At 43.3% G+C, this 17,316-nt stretch overlaps 1 protein-coding gene across 7 annotated transcripts in view; it reads left to right on the forward strand.

Annotated features, from left to right (window-relative positions):
- LOC108628255 (pleckstrin homology domain-containing family G member 5) overlaps window positions 1-17,316 on the forward strand; it is a 67,009-nt gene that overhangs the window by 21,811 nt on the left and 27,882 nt on the right. The window contains exons 2-3 of one of the 7 annotated variants that reach the window (XM_026816356.1): window positions 7,524-7,656; window positions 7,730-9,675. The exons of the other annotated variants lie outside the window; for them this stretch is intronic. Of the exons in view, the coding sequence (XP_026672157.1) occupies window positions 9,523-9,675 (153 nt within the window). The 5' untranslated portion in view covers window positions 7,524-7,656; window positions 7,730-9,522. The remainder of the gene's footprint in view (window positions 1-7,523; window positions 7,657-7,729; window positions 9,676-17,316) is intronic. 7 annotated transcript variants of the gene reach the window in all.

Here is a 17,316-nt window from a genome sequence, read left to right on the forward strand (position 1 = left end):
TAGCACGTAGCTATTTATTATTACCATTGTTCTTCCGACGTCTGATTTCTCTTTAATTATAGGAAATGTTTTTCTAAAATACATAAACTTTTGGGATTGACTGTATAACTAATACATCCTTAATATTTAAAAGACTTAACGATGAAGTCCAAACATTAGAGTGTTCAAATGTTAAATTTAAATTTTCACCGTGGTAGGAAAACACATTTCACTGTTTAAACAATCCCGGGGCGAAGTGAACAATATTTAATTAATCTTGATTCGTGGAATACGTTTGTACAACTATGAATTAAGTGCTGCTATATATGATACAATTTAATATTAGTTATATGCGCAAAATATGGTCGATCGAATTCTAGGAAGCACGTTTCCCGTCGCGTATGTACGTAAATATGTATTTCGTCTATCCGCAAACAAATGCCTACAGCCAATATTTAACGACCAGCGTTTCCGCAGTGATTTAGCAATTGCTTCAAATTTTGGCGAATTTTCTGTTCAACTCGCGCGCATCCGTTATCATAGCAACATTTCTACCTTTAATTTAAATTTTAAAAAATCATTATTGCATGATATCAGCTTTAGATGACTGATCGAAATTGAAGAGCAGAAAAGTGGTTTTTGTTAATTACTTATCTAAGTACTGGAAGGGTTCCTTTCGAAGATACCAATCAAAAATACTGTTGTTTTAATATTAAATTGTAACGGGACTTGGTGAGGTCGAAGTGTTTGGCAGACCACATAATTTGAATTGCCGGGGGTTCGAATGGTACCAGACATTCGTTGATTCGTTTATGAAAGTCCCGGCGTAGTATTTCGGAAGTGGGTGGCGGAATTTGCCTAGCGAGAAGAAGTTAATTGAGAAATCTTCTTTCCCCCCGCGTTCGGAATTAGATTCGGTCGACGATGATCGATGGGAATGACTCATCCCTGGGGATGAACGCGCGCCGGATACTCGTGACGGTGAAATACTTGCGCGAATTTCGAAATTCTACGGCAGAGTCGTTCGTTAACGTTCCTCTTATTATACGCGCTCGTCATTTCTACGAATGTGCCAGTCAGCCCCTTCAATTAACGAAGCTTCTGTTTTCGTAAATTGAATTTCACGTCGACATCGCGTCCCGCGAACAAGAACGATGGGAAAATTCATTTTGAGCCTGTTTCATTGCATTAATTGGAAAAATATGCAAACGGATTCTTGAAAGTCGAACAAAACGAATACACTTATGTATAGGAAGCCTGTCGGAAATTTGGAGCAACTCAATTATTCTAAAGTGACAACGTAGCATGAACAACTTTTACTTCGGCCGGTCTTGAATGTAAAGAAATTAGTTTTTTTCCGTAAAGGAACCGTTTGTTCGCAAGTGGGATGGTTAAGAAGTTCCTGCGGCGACTTATGAAATTTGTATTCGGTATACGTGTCGAGGTACGTGAGAGGACAGAACGAGCGTAATGAACGAGGCGGCTGTTATAAAAGATAGTCCAGAGGCACTTCGTACTAAATACTTTGCATGAGAATGCAATTTTAGGTGAAGAATTGCTAGCAAAAAATCGGAGCTGGACGAGCAAAGTCGCGCTAACTAACAAAAAGCGTTACGCTGTTTTACAAAAGTGGTTTGAACTCTGGAGCGCAGCGTTTGTTCACTCTGATTTGTGGCAGATTAAGTGAGTAGAGTGCCAGAAACGCAAATAGAAAAGTATATATAAAAAAATATCAAACCTCCGAACTATCTCGTATAAATGTTTATTTTTCCACTTTACTGTTTGCCAAATATGACGCACCGCTTCAAAGAACATTCATCATTGAAAAAAAAAATCATCGCAAAATTTGTAATTCCACTTCAAGATCAAATAACTACGAGCTTTGAAACGCGTTACTGGCTTAATTAACCTAGTGATTTACAGCGTCCGTGTTCTGAAATATTTAATACTTAATCATCGCGTTACATTTCCCCGAATTTCGCGACGAGATGAACGGACGGAAATTCGCTAGGCGAAAATTAGTTCCGCGAGATTGTAACCTAAATGAGAAAGTTCGTAGAAATGAAGCACAAACGGATAAATATGAAATGTTTCTTCGGTATTCTCGGTCGGCTCGTCGCTGGAGCAAACAGTTTGTCGAGCTATCGGCACGTTGAAATAATGCGCTATTCCCTATGATCTCAAGTAAACTGTACAGGGAAAAAAAAAGGAGATGCAGCAAAGAGGAAGAAACGCGGAGTACATTCGGTCGATCGAGTAACGCTCAAGTCCCTAATCGATCAACGTCACCCCATCATCCCTTAATGGTTCTCGAGGATGTTTGTGGAAAGAGACACGACACAGCAGTCGGCACTTCAGTTTTTGCTCGAATCAAGGTATCTGAACGCGCGCCCGTGTAAATATTCATGCAGTCCCAGTAATTTTTTTGCTGTCTCCCTCCACCCTCGAGCCCGGTGGGAAAGTTTCGTTGCTACGATTCGGGTTGCGCTCGTAGCCGATTAATTATTTTCGCCGCCGTTTCTTGTTCCTCTGACGCGCGAAGAACGAGATACGCCGCCGTCTCGAAAGAATAATTGATGATCCATGGAATTTGCAGTTCCGTGACTGAATCAGGAATTTCCTCGCGTACAATCCGACTTGAAGGATGATCCTTTAATGATTGATCGATACCGTCTCGTATTCCTTCCGGCATTGCGTCGATTTTACAAGTTTGCGTGCACTTTATTCGTCGAACGCTTCTACAAAATTAAAGGGAGAACCGAAATACTCTTCACCTATTTTTTGAATCTCGCTGATCCGTTTCATTTCACCGGAGGATCGAGAAGAGATCTCTGATCCGAAAGAAAGGAATGTATTTCCCATCAGCTTCGATTCTCCTTTTTATGCGAAGAACAGAGAAGGGTTTCAATTCGCGAGGCATTTCACGAGAAACGATTCTTCCACGATCGATCAGCGACATGACCGGCTAATGGCGCGAACGAAGGGGGACGGACACGTCCCACCCGGAAATGGACTGTGCCACTTTGGTCAGGAGTGCCTGAGGGGACAAAAGTTCCATTTCATCTGGTAGTCATCCATCAGATACTCGTTTTAATAGCTGGAGCCCCTCCGGCTTGTTTAGTTCGGACAGGTAAACCCCTTTCAGGAGACAAAATTGACTTGGACGTAGCCACCCTCCGCTTATCAAGCCGGCTAGAAACTGCGACCCCTAAAACGGATTACGGTGTCGCGTCGTTCCTAGTATCAGTCTCTCGTCGGTATAAAGTCAATCGCGTCGCCAGGTGTAAATTGAACAAATTAGATTGAACGAATTTTATCGACTGTTAAAAGTACGCTACACGGACGATATTACGTTTGCCACTTCCGTCGGGGTTAACGCGTTTCTTCTGCCGGATAACGTTCAATTCTCCTTCTCAGCTTCCTCACAGTTTAATACTCGTTCCTACTGAGAAAATATAAATGATAGTAATCATTAAAATAATACGTTAGGTTTTTATTATCTCATAAAGATTACAATCGAAGGTATATACACGAGAGTTTTTTTTTCTATTGATGCGCGTTTTATAGAAGATCCACGTGGAACCTACTCGCTACGTGTGGAGGATATTAAATAATGGCGACTGATGTTATTGAGATTTTATGGGTCGCATTGGTGAAACGTACACTTTCCGAAATAAATCTATTGCAAGAGACGGCGTTACTTGTTGATTGCGCAAGCTTAACGCGCGATACATGTAATCGCGGGTATTGACCTGGCCAGCGATATCAGTGAAATTTCAATATTTGGAAAAGACGATCAGAATCAGCCGCGGGCGGGTAAACCATTCAGCGATCCATTCTACAAACCCGGAATACCGAACTTGAGCCAGCAACCACTGGTCACCGTTCGTTTATCAATTTAATACCGATTGAATTCCTATCGGGTGACGTCATATTTTCAGCGTGAAGCCCTGTCGGGTAAATTACATTTTTCCACATACATATCTCGGAGGCAAGAACGAGCAGCAAACGGAAATGAAGTCATGAATAAATAGAACATTTTTATTGAAACTGCGAGGCGTACGGTGTAGTGCTCGGGGGGATGAAATCTTTCTTCTCTACGTCTTTAGCTCACTGTTATGGAAATATGATTTTGCATAAAAGTAAAGCGACGAAAAATGAACGACATTCTCCAAAAAATGACTCGACAAGCTGTCGCTATCAATTTAAAGAATAACAGCGCTGATATTTCGCAGAGCGAATGTCATGTTTAAGTACGCATGCCTATTCTGGCCAGAGACGGGTTTATCTTGCGCGGTCAGAAAAGAAGAGATAATCGAGTTCCTTCGCCGCGGGGTAATAATTCACCGTCTTCTTAGAAATTTCTGAAAGATATACTGCGGTTCACGTGAACTGTTTTTACTACCAATTCCGAGAAGACGCTAGTTAGACGAGAGAAACGGCGTTAAATATTAAAAGTTGATATCAAACTGCGAATATGCATTCTTTAAATCATTTTCCTTCGTTCTCGTTAAAGTTAGAAGTATAATTTAGGAAAGGAAGGGTTGAATTGATTAAAACGTAATGTTGTAGTACGAAAGTTAAAAATTGAATGAAATAAATATGGTGAGCATAGTTTGGAAAAAACGTCTAGTGCAGCGTCAATAAGAATTAGTTTGAACCGTCTGACTTATTTCGACTTATACTACTGACAGCCTGCGCGCCTAGAATAACGAAACGCGGTACATACTTAAATTCGCTAGTCGACATTAAGTACCGCGTGCCTTGAAGTCACGAGCGAGTTTTACAGGAGATGTGCTCGATTTTATTGCCGCTCGTGTGTCTCAGAATTTTAATGAACTTTTAATCGACTTCTTTCCCCGAGTCCATTGCGATCTCATCTCCCTTATCTGCTATTCGGTATAGAGCAGAGAATATTAACTTGAAATCGATTCAACTCTCTTGATACCATCGTGCTTTATCCTAATTGAAATTCTTGTAATTTACACACTAATGATTAATTTTACTTCAGAGACATTAATTATGACTGAAAGGTCATAATTAATCATCAAATCAATTCCGATCCGTCTTTCTTTACGAATTAGCATAATCACTGATGCTACGTGGGGCATTAAAAGAGCACGGGAACATGGACATCCGGATTGCTAATTGTCGGATAATGATGCGACCGTCCGTAATCACAGAATATTCCCACCCCTCGAAAAAGCCTGACTGAGTGACTTTCCAGATCGTAATGCTCGTCTCTCTCGCTTTATTCCTCAATGAATTTCTAATTAGGAAAGTCGTCGAGCGAATACAATGCCGCGAGGTCGAATCGAAATCGTTTAATCGAACGGGTTCTACGCACTTGATTAATTGCTCCTATCGAGAGTTTTCAGAGATTCGGAACTTGATATGAGGGTGATAAAGAAAACTGTGAAACGGAGGCGTGAACATTTCCGGTTCCCTTTGAAACTCGGACTTCGAAAGTAATGGTGCGGGTAAAAAGAGCAGTGCAGACCGCTTTTCCGTTCGGAACACTCGTTAAAACCTCTCGACTGTTCCGCCCACGGGGGAAGAAAGTTTCGCGAGTTACTTCGAGGTTGCGTCACGTTGCATCACGTCTACTTCCGTCAACAAATCGATTTCTCGTAGCTAGATTCGTCTGGTCTTCTTCTAGGAAACTTCTATCATGCGAAAAAGATATTCCGTACCGTGTTTGACAAACGGAACCGTGGTTTCCATGCGATAGAGCACAAAATTCACACTGGAACGTGATCGATTCGTACTGCATAATCTACCAGCTCGATCCATAGATCTTACACCCGAGTGTCAGAGGAAATAAGAATTTCGATACATTTTGATCAGACTTACTTTTCAAATTCATAGTTAATCACTCGACGAATTTTATTCAAAATGAAACATTTACAATCCTGATTCAGAAAATGAAGTGTGGACAGGAATTTCTATTACCCCCTGAAAGTGATAATCGCAATCATCGCCTGAAATTTATCTCGCTTTGAAAATTAGTTCCTAAATCGAGAATACTGTAGTTAATTCTAAACATAATCACTCGCATCGATGCACACTTGACGATAAGCTTTGTTTAACAGGTTGTTATAGATCGTTACAGACAATAGATAGCTGGCGGTTCTGCGTTGTGTAGAGTAGACTTCTCGAACAAACGAAACGTAACAGGAACCGGTAAACGTGTTCGAGTAATGCCTATCTCGATACTCTGTGGCGAAAGTCCGTGTAGGTATAGAATCCAAGTGCTCTTTAGCAGTAATTTAGAGCGTAGGAATCCTAGTATGCATAGTGTAGAATTAGACCCGATGAAACGTAGATGAATGAGAGCGCTAGGGAATTCGGAAATTTTCGAGTACCCATAAATTACGACCGACAGAGATGGATCTCTGGGTTGAATTTCAACATCATATTAGTTGCAAGGAGGCGACGATATTTAATCTGCCGTTAAGCATGCAAATTACATGCTCGGGAAGATCACGCTGAGGGTTTATTTTAGACAGCTGTTCCTCTTCAAGATGTTCCTCCTCGTTCTTAGTTCTCATTGAGCTTTTCATATTCCTCACGTAGAATTAAAATTGAATGTAATTTGTAAATATGACGAGACGATGTTTAAATTATATTTTCAAGACGTAATGTTAATGAAAAAATCTACACTTCCTCAATTGACAAACGCTTTCAGTGTTTCCTCAAGTACTACTCAGTTTTATATTTTGAATATTTTTCTGAATATGTGTCTACAGCTGCTATGAGATTCATGCGAGTATCGTGGAACGTATCCATAACGAAACGTTTATTCTCTTTAAAATTATTGAGTAATATTGCCTGGTCGATTTATTCTTCCACGCAGCTTCACTTCAATCACTCGCGAGAGCTACTCGCGCTTATGTACATATATGTATGTACAGTACACCCATATTTCTCGCAATACGCGGAGGTCGAACAAACTCTCACGTCGCGCCGCACGCCGACGGAATTTATTCTTCTTTCTCGATGGTTTAAACTCGATCTTGGAATTTCTTGTACCGCGTTTTATATACGATTTTCTATGGATAGCCGGCGATAACGGGTGAATTTTTGCGCGAATATCGGAATCCTGATACATCCTCTTTGAATTCACGAGGAGTGGAATGCAATTTTTACACAAACGCAGCGAAAATGCATTACCGTGAGAATTCGCGAGTTCTCTTTACATTTTATTTTAAGACGGAACAACGAACGCGTTTGATAGTGACTTATGAATACGTGACGATTTAAAGAAGTTGGAGGAGTTGAATTTCTCCGAGGCTTCGCGCGGGATGTAACTAGTAGATCCGGCTCTCTGAATAATTAAAAAAGCACCGGGACGCTTTTCTTGATTTCAGTTGCGCGCTACTTTTATTTTCAGGTCAACAACTCGTGACACGTGTCTCGGTTCGGTGAGCGCGCGCTAACTTTACGCGCAGGTTTTGGTTGAGACTCGATTTTCCAAACAGATTTCTTAGGTCGTTGCGTCCGAAAGGCGTTCAGCTGATTTCACTCATTCGTTGATTACGCAGATGCCAGACAACGCAAACTGCCACGCGTCGCCCATGAAAGATAACGTCGTCGCCGGTCCGACAAATCCGTAAAGGTGGGAACGATGTTGGAACAACGGATCAACGGTGATGAGTGAGCGGAAACGAAGATACGGTTCGTCAACATAAGCTAAGAATCTCTATAAACAAGCGATATCACGTAGCAAGGATGACGGCTATTCTTCCAGAGAACAATTAGGATGAAGTACGAATGAAACGACGAGATTCTACAACGTACTGTTAGAACTTTATTGAAGCGAACGGTCGCCATTTCCCGCTGGAAACAATCGACCTTCAATTCGACAGGAATTAGGAACGGTCGAAAAGATTGGAAACTTCCCGAAGTCATTTCAAAAGGGAACAAAGCGAATAACGTTTGCTGCTCGTGATTCGTTTAAGTCGCGATTCCGAAAAAGAGACTCCAAGAGCTATACTCAAAGTTTCTCGCGTAGAAACTTCGTGGGGGACCCGTGGAGAGAGAAGGTTCATTGAGATCCGTAGCAACGGTCGGTCGAACAATCGAACTTGCGAGCGATACCGCTACGGGTGTCGACGAGCTTTCGGAACTTGAAAGGAAGTGGAGTGGCAGAGAATGAGAACTCAGCGAAAGACGTTCCCGTTGAATTGGACGATCTGAACCGTGACGTCGCGACCGAATCGACCATCTGGACGTCTCCGATGCAATCGCCAACGCGACGAACACGACGTATCTAGAAAGCATTGTGCTCGGCAGCCAATATCAGCGGATATTCAGAAGGTTCGCGGACTATTTCTCGATGACGGGAGAAGGTTCGAACAGCGTTGCGAAGCGAGGCAGCCATTAGGCAAATGGAGTCGTCGCATCGAAAGACGTATTTCGTGTGTCCTCGAGCGGAAAGTCAATTTTTGACCGGATGACGTGGCTAATACAACGTTGAAACGTGACCCACCGTGAGATCAACTTGCGACTCGCGTGTAACGACTGTAGATTTCTGACCGTAACGAGTAACGGCGATTCAAAGAAGCCTGAAGGACGACTTTCGCCGACAGTGAAATCCTGCTTCCTTGAAATTCTCCAGGATTTATGTGACCGGGAATCGCTCACAGTCCACCCACGAGAGTTACCGAAGACAATAAGAAATCGAATTTCCGTGGCGCGGTTGCTAACCGGGTAGAAAAGTCTGATTAAAATTCACCTCCGAGAATCTGCATCGACTGCTCCAATTACACGCCAATAACTTAAGGGACTTGAACTCGCCTCGCGGTGAAATTGATATTCAGGGCGGCGAACTTTGGCAACACTTTCGACGTTTTGTCACTCAGCCGAACGACCGACGTTAACGATCTCACAGCTGAGAATCTACTGGAACAAATTTCCAAATTCAGTGAACTCAGTTTCCTATCTCCTATCTAAAGATCTCAGTACACGAGGACGCAGTTTAACGGACGTCGTTAAGAATATCTAAATTCCACGACGTCTGTCGACTTATCGATCATCAACATAAACTGGAGGATCAAGGAGGTCCTCTATTACCTCGGGCAGCTGGGCCAGAGCCTGGAAACTCGGAAAGAGAGAGGGGACGACCCTCGTGAAGAGGAACCGAAGCAGCAGAAGTGCGGCAGTGGTAGTTTTCGTCAGCTAGTGCGACGGTTGAGTATCAGTAGCGGAATTGGACGCTACACGATTGGTTCGTTCGGTGAGGGTGGGACGACTGGGCCTAGCGGTGGCGGATCAGTGGACAGGGTCACCGGCGGTCTGGGCACGGAGTCCGTAAACGGTTGCCCGGTGGCGGGTCCTGTGGGTCCGAGCGGCACGGTGTCCGCATCGACCGGCGTCGGCGGTCGTGCTGGTATCTTAAGCCGGCGGTCGAGCCGCGACTTAAGCCCGTCGAAGTCGTTCGAGGGACAGGATGCGCCCACCCACGGGGGCGGGGGTGGTGCCGGTGCCGGGAGCACATCCGGTTCTGGCGCAACCGGTTCCGGACAGGATTGGCGAAGGCTAATGGGTAGCATCAGACGGAAAGTACGCCGAAAGACAGGGCAGGCCAGCTCGAGCGAGGCTGCGCTGCACGAGACCAACCGCAATCAGGATGATTTTCTCAAGGCCACCATGAGAATATTCCTGGTGGTGTCGCCACCGATGGGCCGCGTTCAGGTATGACTAGTGAATACCCGCGGACGTTCTCCAATAAGGAAATTACAGTGCATCTTTGTGAATTCGTTCATCCATTCAGTTGTCACAACACTTGATCATTTGATTACAAATACACTCATCAGGACTTAACATTGTTATTCTAATGGGAAATTGAAATTAAAAATTCGTTCATTAATTCTTTTGTCTCGCGTCGAATAATCAAAGCTATCTACGGCTGCAGCGGATGTCATGAAAAATCAGGTTAAATTCTGCATTTGTACGCGTTATCAGGCAGTGGCCGAGGTATTTTTGGCACGTAGGTCTAGTTTGCCGGCACGGCGCGGCACGCGAGATAAAGCCGAATTTCATAATTCCCAGTGGATATTAATTCGTTAGACCGACGCGGCTATTAGTGGATCAAGTGTTACCGGCTGGCACACGCGTTCGCCCCAAAATAGGCGGCCACTAAGGCTTTAAGGATTCTCGAAACTTTTCGCGCAGTCGTCCACCGGCGACCTAGTTTTGCCGCGAGCCGCACGGAGGTCTGACTAACCCGCTGATCGGTGGGGAGAGATAATTGCTCCGGAAAATCGTGGTCGAAACGGGACTGTTTTTCGATCCGTGCAATCCGACTCGTTGCCCGTTCGAATCCATTGTCTGAGCTATAATTAAATTCCACCGTCTTCTTTCTGTACTGCTATCCGGTAAAATAAACGTGTGAACATTGGGATTGGAAGTCCGATTATCGTCTTGAAGCATTATAAAACGGAGAGTAATTGCTTGGATAGTCCTAGTCATAAATAGCGAAGTTTCTAAGAAGTCACTGTGACACCAATAACATGATTATTTACTGCGTCACTTCGTCGTAGCCATTAATCATTGCTGTTAAAACATTTGCAACATTTCTGCTGCCAAGTAACATAATAGCATTACTTTCTAGAAACACGTATGCACATTATGAATCATGACTTCAACTTTCGAAAGTACTCCCCTTTATCGTCACTAATTACACTTGCCGTACAAAGTTGAAATCGTGAATAATTGCAATTACAGAACAGATCTTTAAATACATAACACCGAACATTTGTGTTGAGATTTCAGTCGTTGCTGAAGGAATTCATTTTCATCTTAAGTCGCTTTTCATCGAGTTTAGTGAGCCGCATCCACCGGACCCTGAATGTCGTAAAATCCGTAGATCATTATCTGAACGATTTACGAGGTTTCTGGCACACGAAAGTGATTATCTGTCCGGTGCAATTAAAACGTTATCGAGGTGTTTCGTTGAAAGGCGTGTGTATTCGCCAGCTAAGTAAATGTTGGTAGCCCGGTTTCAATCGACGCGAGGCGGGGTGTCGAGGGGAAGTAGTAGTTCGCCTGAGACGACCTGCAAACCGATTATCCATTAGCTGGTTCGATCGATCCGGCCAGGTCGCTGTGCTTATTATTTTCACTCCTTTGTGCCCGCCACTTCGCTTCGAGGGATTCCGCGCGTACGAACCAAACGGAAGTTCCGCAATATTATATTTGTCTTTAGAAACGTCGCGCGTTGCGAACGTACCCCCACCGTTGTCGGTCATTGCAGAAATCCATAATTTCATTTTCAAAGTGATCAAATCACACGTCCCGCGCATCTGGCGTTTGCCTCGCTCCCGCGGGAGATTTTTATTTCAGATTTTTTGCCGTTCTTACCGGTTCCGTTTCGCTCGATGCGACGCGGCGTAACGCGTGTCACTGCAGATTTCGAATTGATTTTTCAGCTGCCATTACCAGCAGGCCTCATCGTTTCGGAGTGGGGTTATACGGGAAATTTATGACCCTTTCGTACAGACAAATATTTAAACAAATCTCCTCGCATAGAAACGCACGTAATGAGGAAAATTTACGAAATGGCAATAATTTTCGATCATGTATCGTAAAGAAAATACGTGCAGAGATAATTTATTATACAGTATTTTGTAGAAAACAAATCGAAACATTTTCACTTTATCTGTTTCCATAAATACTATTCTAATCGTGATATTGTGATCTTATACGTACGTAACACTGGTAATCGCTTATCGATTGCCGAGAAAGGAGTTGCGAAGTCAAAGCGCGGAATAAAAATTTTTTTTTATCAAGATTTATCGCGTTCCGATTGACAGAAACGGATGGCCGTACGTTACATTCGAGTACATTAAAAACGTAGCCGATCGCTATAAATCACTGTCAACGTTATCGGACCCTTAGCATACACGAGTGAATTTTTGATGCGCCGTGCCGTCAGTGGGAAGGCTTCCGACTTCATTCGATTTCGCTATCTCTTTTAAGAAAAATGAAAAACCGTAAAACGTCGAAGCACCGCTCGAACTCAACTCGATTCTTTAAGAAGAAAGAAAAACAGCCAGCTATAAAGGAGAGGAACGAAGCATAAGATTCACCGTTTCTATTCTACTGTCTCTTAAAGAATGTCTCATAGCGTACAGAGAACGAAATTCAACTCGATATTTCGTTCAACGTACATTATACTCGCCTGTGGCTCGCTGTTCGACGTAACGTTGACTCGTTCCACTTGAATCATCCTTTTCAGTATCCACGGTCCGAAATTACGATCCTGGCCTGGCCGGTTTTATCGTTTCCAGAGAATAAACGAAACGCGGCGGCGGCCGTGAAATTTGTGAACGAACGTTCGCAATAAACCAAGTCCCTCAAGCGGTTTAAAAAGAATAATACCACCGCGCTTCGCCGGTGGAGTCGTTAATGCGCGACGGAACTGTAAATTACGCAACGGTAGTAGCTGTCTTAGCGGCATAAAGAAAATTTATAGCGGTCTTCGACGACGATAGCCGCCACTTTATGTTTAGCAAGGGAGGGAGAACTTCAACCCCCTTTTCCAAGCGGAATACTGCGGAGCTGTGCGGCAGCTGCGCCGGATGTACGCCGAACTTGGCTAATTTCTATTATCATTGGCTTCCCGGTCTCCACGATTCCCGAGGATCGACCATAAGCCAACAACCCACACCACCGCGCCACACCGTTTCACTTCAAACCCGAGTGCATATTGGTTGTTCGTTTCCCCGCACTCGAGATTTGCCTGTGTGTTCCGTCAATACCGATGTGTTATCCCTCTCCTGATTGATTGCGATTCAAATCCTTTCTACCATCTGTTATCACTTATAATGAACACTTGAACCATCGTCAATTGACAAAACACTTTCTTTTGTGAACATAAATTTATCCGATAATTCGGGTGTCTCGAGAAAAAGTTTCAACCAATAGACTGACCAAATTTATTTCTTGGATGTTTGTATTTCTATATAAATAAAAGTTCAAGTTTATCGAGCCATAACACGTACCTGCTTGTAGTACGCGATGGTTGATTTCTGAAAATTCACACGGAGATGATTCTGCTGTGCGGGACAGGAAGCGTGGGCGGTGTTGTGACATCGTCGGGGGGTGAGTAATTTTCGGTTGGGTGCATTTGGGAACAAGATACCGCGAGGAGAACTATGTACAGTAGTTGGGATGACTTCGTATATTTGTATCCGCGTGAAACGGAGTATGCGTTTCGAATATCACACTAAACAAAACTCATTCCGTCCATTCCCTTTCCCGTTTCCTTTTCATTCATTTCAAACGCTGCCCGCCACGTTGATTCACTCACATGATACTTTATGATTACAAAGCAACATATCTAATATTCAAATGTGTCAGCGTTAAGGAACATAATAAATCTATTGACCATCGAGTTCGTTGTTAAAGCTATCAAAATTATCTATGATCGAGAGGCAGCCGTGTTTCGACCCTGATCAATCATACAACACCGAAAACAACTTTGACCAGATATAACTCGCTTAACTCACCGATCGATCATTTTCTATGAACGCGTCGAAACGATGAAAAAAAAAAATCTAAAAGACTTGTAGCCCTTTTATCCGATAGCCACAGTGGTGACTGATCCGTTTCGGGAATCTGCAACCTTGGGAACCTCTCCCCTAAAAAGAAGGATGAACCACCGGTGACCGCAGAAAACAGATTGAAATTCCAGTCGTGTTTCTCACTGTATGCATCATTCATTTTGCTCAGTGAGTAGGCGTTAGGGTATTTATCCCTAGGAGATCGATCGGAGAGAACGCGGCAGCGCGGTTTCGGCCGAGGGGATCGAAAGCGTTTCGATAGCCGCGAGTAAAACGCGACTCGCTCATTTCGGTTATGAAGTCCCAGATGACGAAAACGATGGCACGCGGATAATCTTTGGCTCGATTCCAAACGTCTTCGGCAGCGGTGGAGCCCTTGGCAGCTGCTCCCACCCTCCTCCGTGGCTTTCTTACTTCCAGCCTTATCCAACCTGCCAGACCTACTTTTTACGTCCCGGAGGAAATATCTCGCTGCGCTGTGTCGAGAGGTATTTGATACGGTGTATCCAGTGGCGATGCGTTTAGCTTTTAAAATGGACTCTTAAAAATGTAATTCCTTCGACTAGGTCTGAATCGTTTCTTCCTTTTATGCCAGAATGACACGAAATATAGGCAAATTCTTGGTGAACGTTTCTATATCAGAATTAATCGGCGTGAAGGTAAACTCTAACAGTTCCACAAACTGAACTCGAAAGGAATTCGCGGTATATTTACCCTTTGTCGAAACTCCGAGTTCGAGTCAAAGAGCGATAACCACAACCCAAATTCGACTGTTCTGCAAGGTTCCTGCTTTAAATGCATCCTGGACGGTGGTTTACATACACGTCCACTGTGTGCGGTGGGAACGTGTAACAGAATTTACAATTAGCGATGTACGTGGGCGGAAATAAAATTGAGTTGGTTTACAAGAGATTAAGGTATAAAACAGGCGTGTGTATTCCTAGAATTTCCCACCCTGGCGAACGCTCATTTGAAACGTATTTATTTCTGTACTATAAAAAGCTGAAAAAAAATTGCTTGACGATTTATAAGTAAAAGTATCGTTAATGGAAAATGTTTCAACCTTGATAATTGTATCAGTAGTCCAACTTAAAACGTCGCCGAGCATAGGTTTGCGGTGGGAATATCGACATGATTTAGGGTGACCGCTATCGTTACATCCAGCGTTTTAATGCGATTTCACGCTCGCTGCACGATATCGTGGTGCCTGAATGAACGAACCACGGCACGGCAGCGGCACAGCGACGCGACATAGCGCGGCGCGTCATTAATTAACTCCCCGTGAAATAATTTGCCGGCTGCGTCTCGCGTTATCAAATCGAAACGGTTTGTTCCGAGAAACCGATTCTCCGTCATCGGCCGTGTAATTGCTCCGGCAGACTATTCCACCGGAGACAATACGCTATACACGTGCGGATCCTCTGAATCCGATCGACTAATTAGTCTCAAATCTCATCCATCAATTTCAATGCAGTATCGCGAACTTCTACTTTCAGCTTCCCCACTCTTGTCCGCCAGGTGATTTAATTCCGTTAATGCGTCGGTGAAAAAACGGACGTGGACAGAGTTGTTCATGGCAATTAATTAACTAGATTCGCTTCGATAATTACGCGTAATTACAGCTATTAATTAAGTAGCTCGCGCCGTCGGAGATGTAACGCGTTAATTAATGTTCTTCGTGAAGTTGTTTGCCGCTGACGGGCGAAGTTCGACGTGTCGACGACGGCAATGACATCCAATCGGTGTAATTTCATTTATTATTAATCGTTTGATTTCAACCTATGATTTTATACTTCGTACTATTGATCACGAGAATCAGCGATGTAGGTACCTCCTCGCTTTGCATTTTATTGGAAATACATGTTAGGAAATTTGCGAGGCGGTTTAGGATTCATCCTTGAGACCCGCCTCAATTCCGTGACCATCGATAATTTCGGGGAACGTTCGTTCCCAGCCCGGGTAATTTGGTTATAGAAAAAGCAATCAGGCCGCGAACGTCGTACCTTCAGTTTAAACAAAATTCAGGAGTTGGCATAACTTTCCTCTTTTCATTTTAACCAAGCTATTCAACGAAAGTTTGCACTTCCCGTAGCTCGATTGCTTGTTAATGCTCGCTTTAATACCATTGTTCTCTACTCGATATCCATGAGTTTCGCTTAGCGCATTTCCCGATTGGACCATCGAGTGTCAGCCGTTTCAATGCGACGAATCGCACAACGAGGATCGATTAATTTAAAAATTTTAAACGAAAGAAGCTTTTCTATGTGCCTCTAGTGAATGCTATTCTCTCATACGTAAGTATAGTTGAATACTTGAAGTGCTTATCGAGGCATTTAAGAAGTTTAAAGAGAAGTTTCTTCGAACGTTTCGATTTATTAAACATTTTCAGTGAATTATTTACAGAGGAGAAGTTGAAAACTTTTTTAGTATTATAGGAAGATCGTACGACTAATACCGTCACGGGATATCTCGTCGATATTCGCCAAGTGGTTAATTATTGACGCTAGCGAAAAGTTTTTTTTATACAAGAGTTGTAGGTATCGACATCCTCTACAAGAAAAATTCTATGTACTTTTCTTTTAACTTCGGTATTTAACGAGTTAAGTATCATTAATCGGCATTTCAGTGGCATTGACAAAAATCAATCGTCCCCGAAACAGCAAACTTTGGCAAAAAATTTCGTTTTCCCTCAAATATTAAACCGTTGAATCTACAGGAAAATTGCATATGACCTTATCTGTAGCTGATAACGAGAGCTACAAGTTTTATCTAAAACATTTTTCGCTAGCATCGATAATTAACAAGTATTTGACAAAAAACGATAAAACAGTTTATTGCAAAATACTCGTTAACTATTGGCGGTAGAAAAAAATGTTTCATACGAAAGTTGTAGCTTTTCACGATATCTACGACTTTTGTTTCAAACATTTTCCACTTGGACGAAGAAAAAGCTTTTGCAATAAATCATTTATTTATTAATGAAGGAAACTTCTCCGGTGGTAAGACTAGCTGAGATCTGTGGCAGTTCTGAGAATGTTTAGTGAATATTCCGGATTGCTGCCAGGGTCGATAATTCTTGAACGGTGACACGGAATTCGCCGAGTTACAAGATGTTACAAGGCGTTCCCGGGTCGCGGCCAAAGTATCATTAATCAGTGGTGTCAGCCACTTCGTTATATGCCGGAACACGAGCCAGAAAGGTGTCGATGAATGCTTACGAGCCCGAGCATCGATCCCTGTCGCGTGTAACCCAAAGAAAAATATCACCCGGTCGCGCAATTAATTGCCATGGAGTTCGGGTTTCTTTTAACGGAACATTCGGTTCGATTTGTTGTGACACACTGAAAGAAAGAAGGCAGGAGAGGAGGGTGAAACGATGAAACGTAGCCGAGGAGAACAAACTCGGTCAAGGGTGACTTTATTGCCTATACTACCTACCGGGAGAGGCCCCTTTTGAGGAAATATCGATATGAGTCGCTCGCGCAAGGCTCGCGTAAGTCTCTTTCTAGACGAACCACCGAGGAGAGATTACTAAAGAGTGGCAACGCCTGTGTTAACGCGCGGCCCGAAAAAAGGGCCCACGAGGGCTCGAACCAGCAAGGTAGATTTATGAAATCCTACAGAATGACTGTTCCGGAGTGTACCGACCTTCAGGCTCACCGATGCCGGTGCCAATGCTTTTTTCCAGCACGATAGGTAATAGGTAACCGTAGATGATATTATCAACGTTATACTTGATTCGAGATTAGTACTTCGGAAAGAGAATAAC

The sequence above is a fragment of the Ceratina calcarata genome, unplaced genomic scaffold, assembly GCF_001652005.2.
Source record: "Ceratina calcarata isolate Rehan_Ccalc_2016 unplaced genomic scaffold, ASM165200v1 scaffold514.2, whole genome shotgun sequence".
NCBI classification, from domain to species: Eukaryota; Metazoa; Arthropoda; class Insecta; order Hymenoptera; family Apidae; genus Ceratina; species Ceratina calcarata.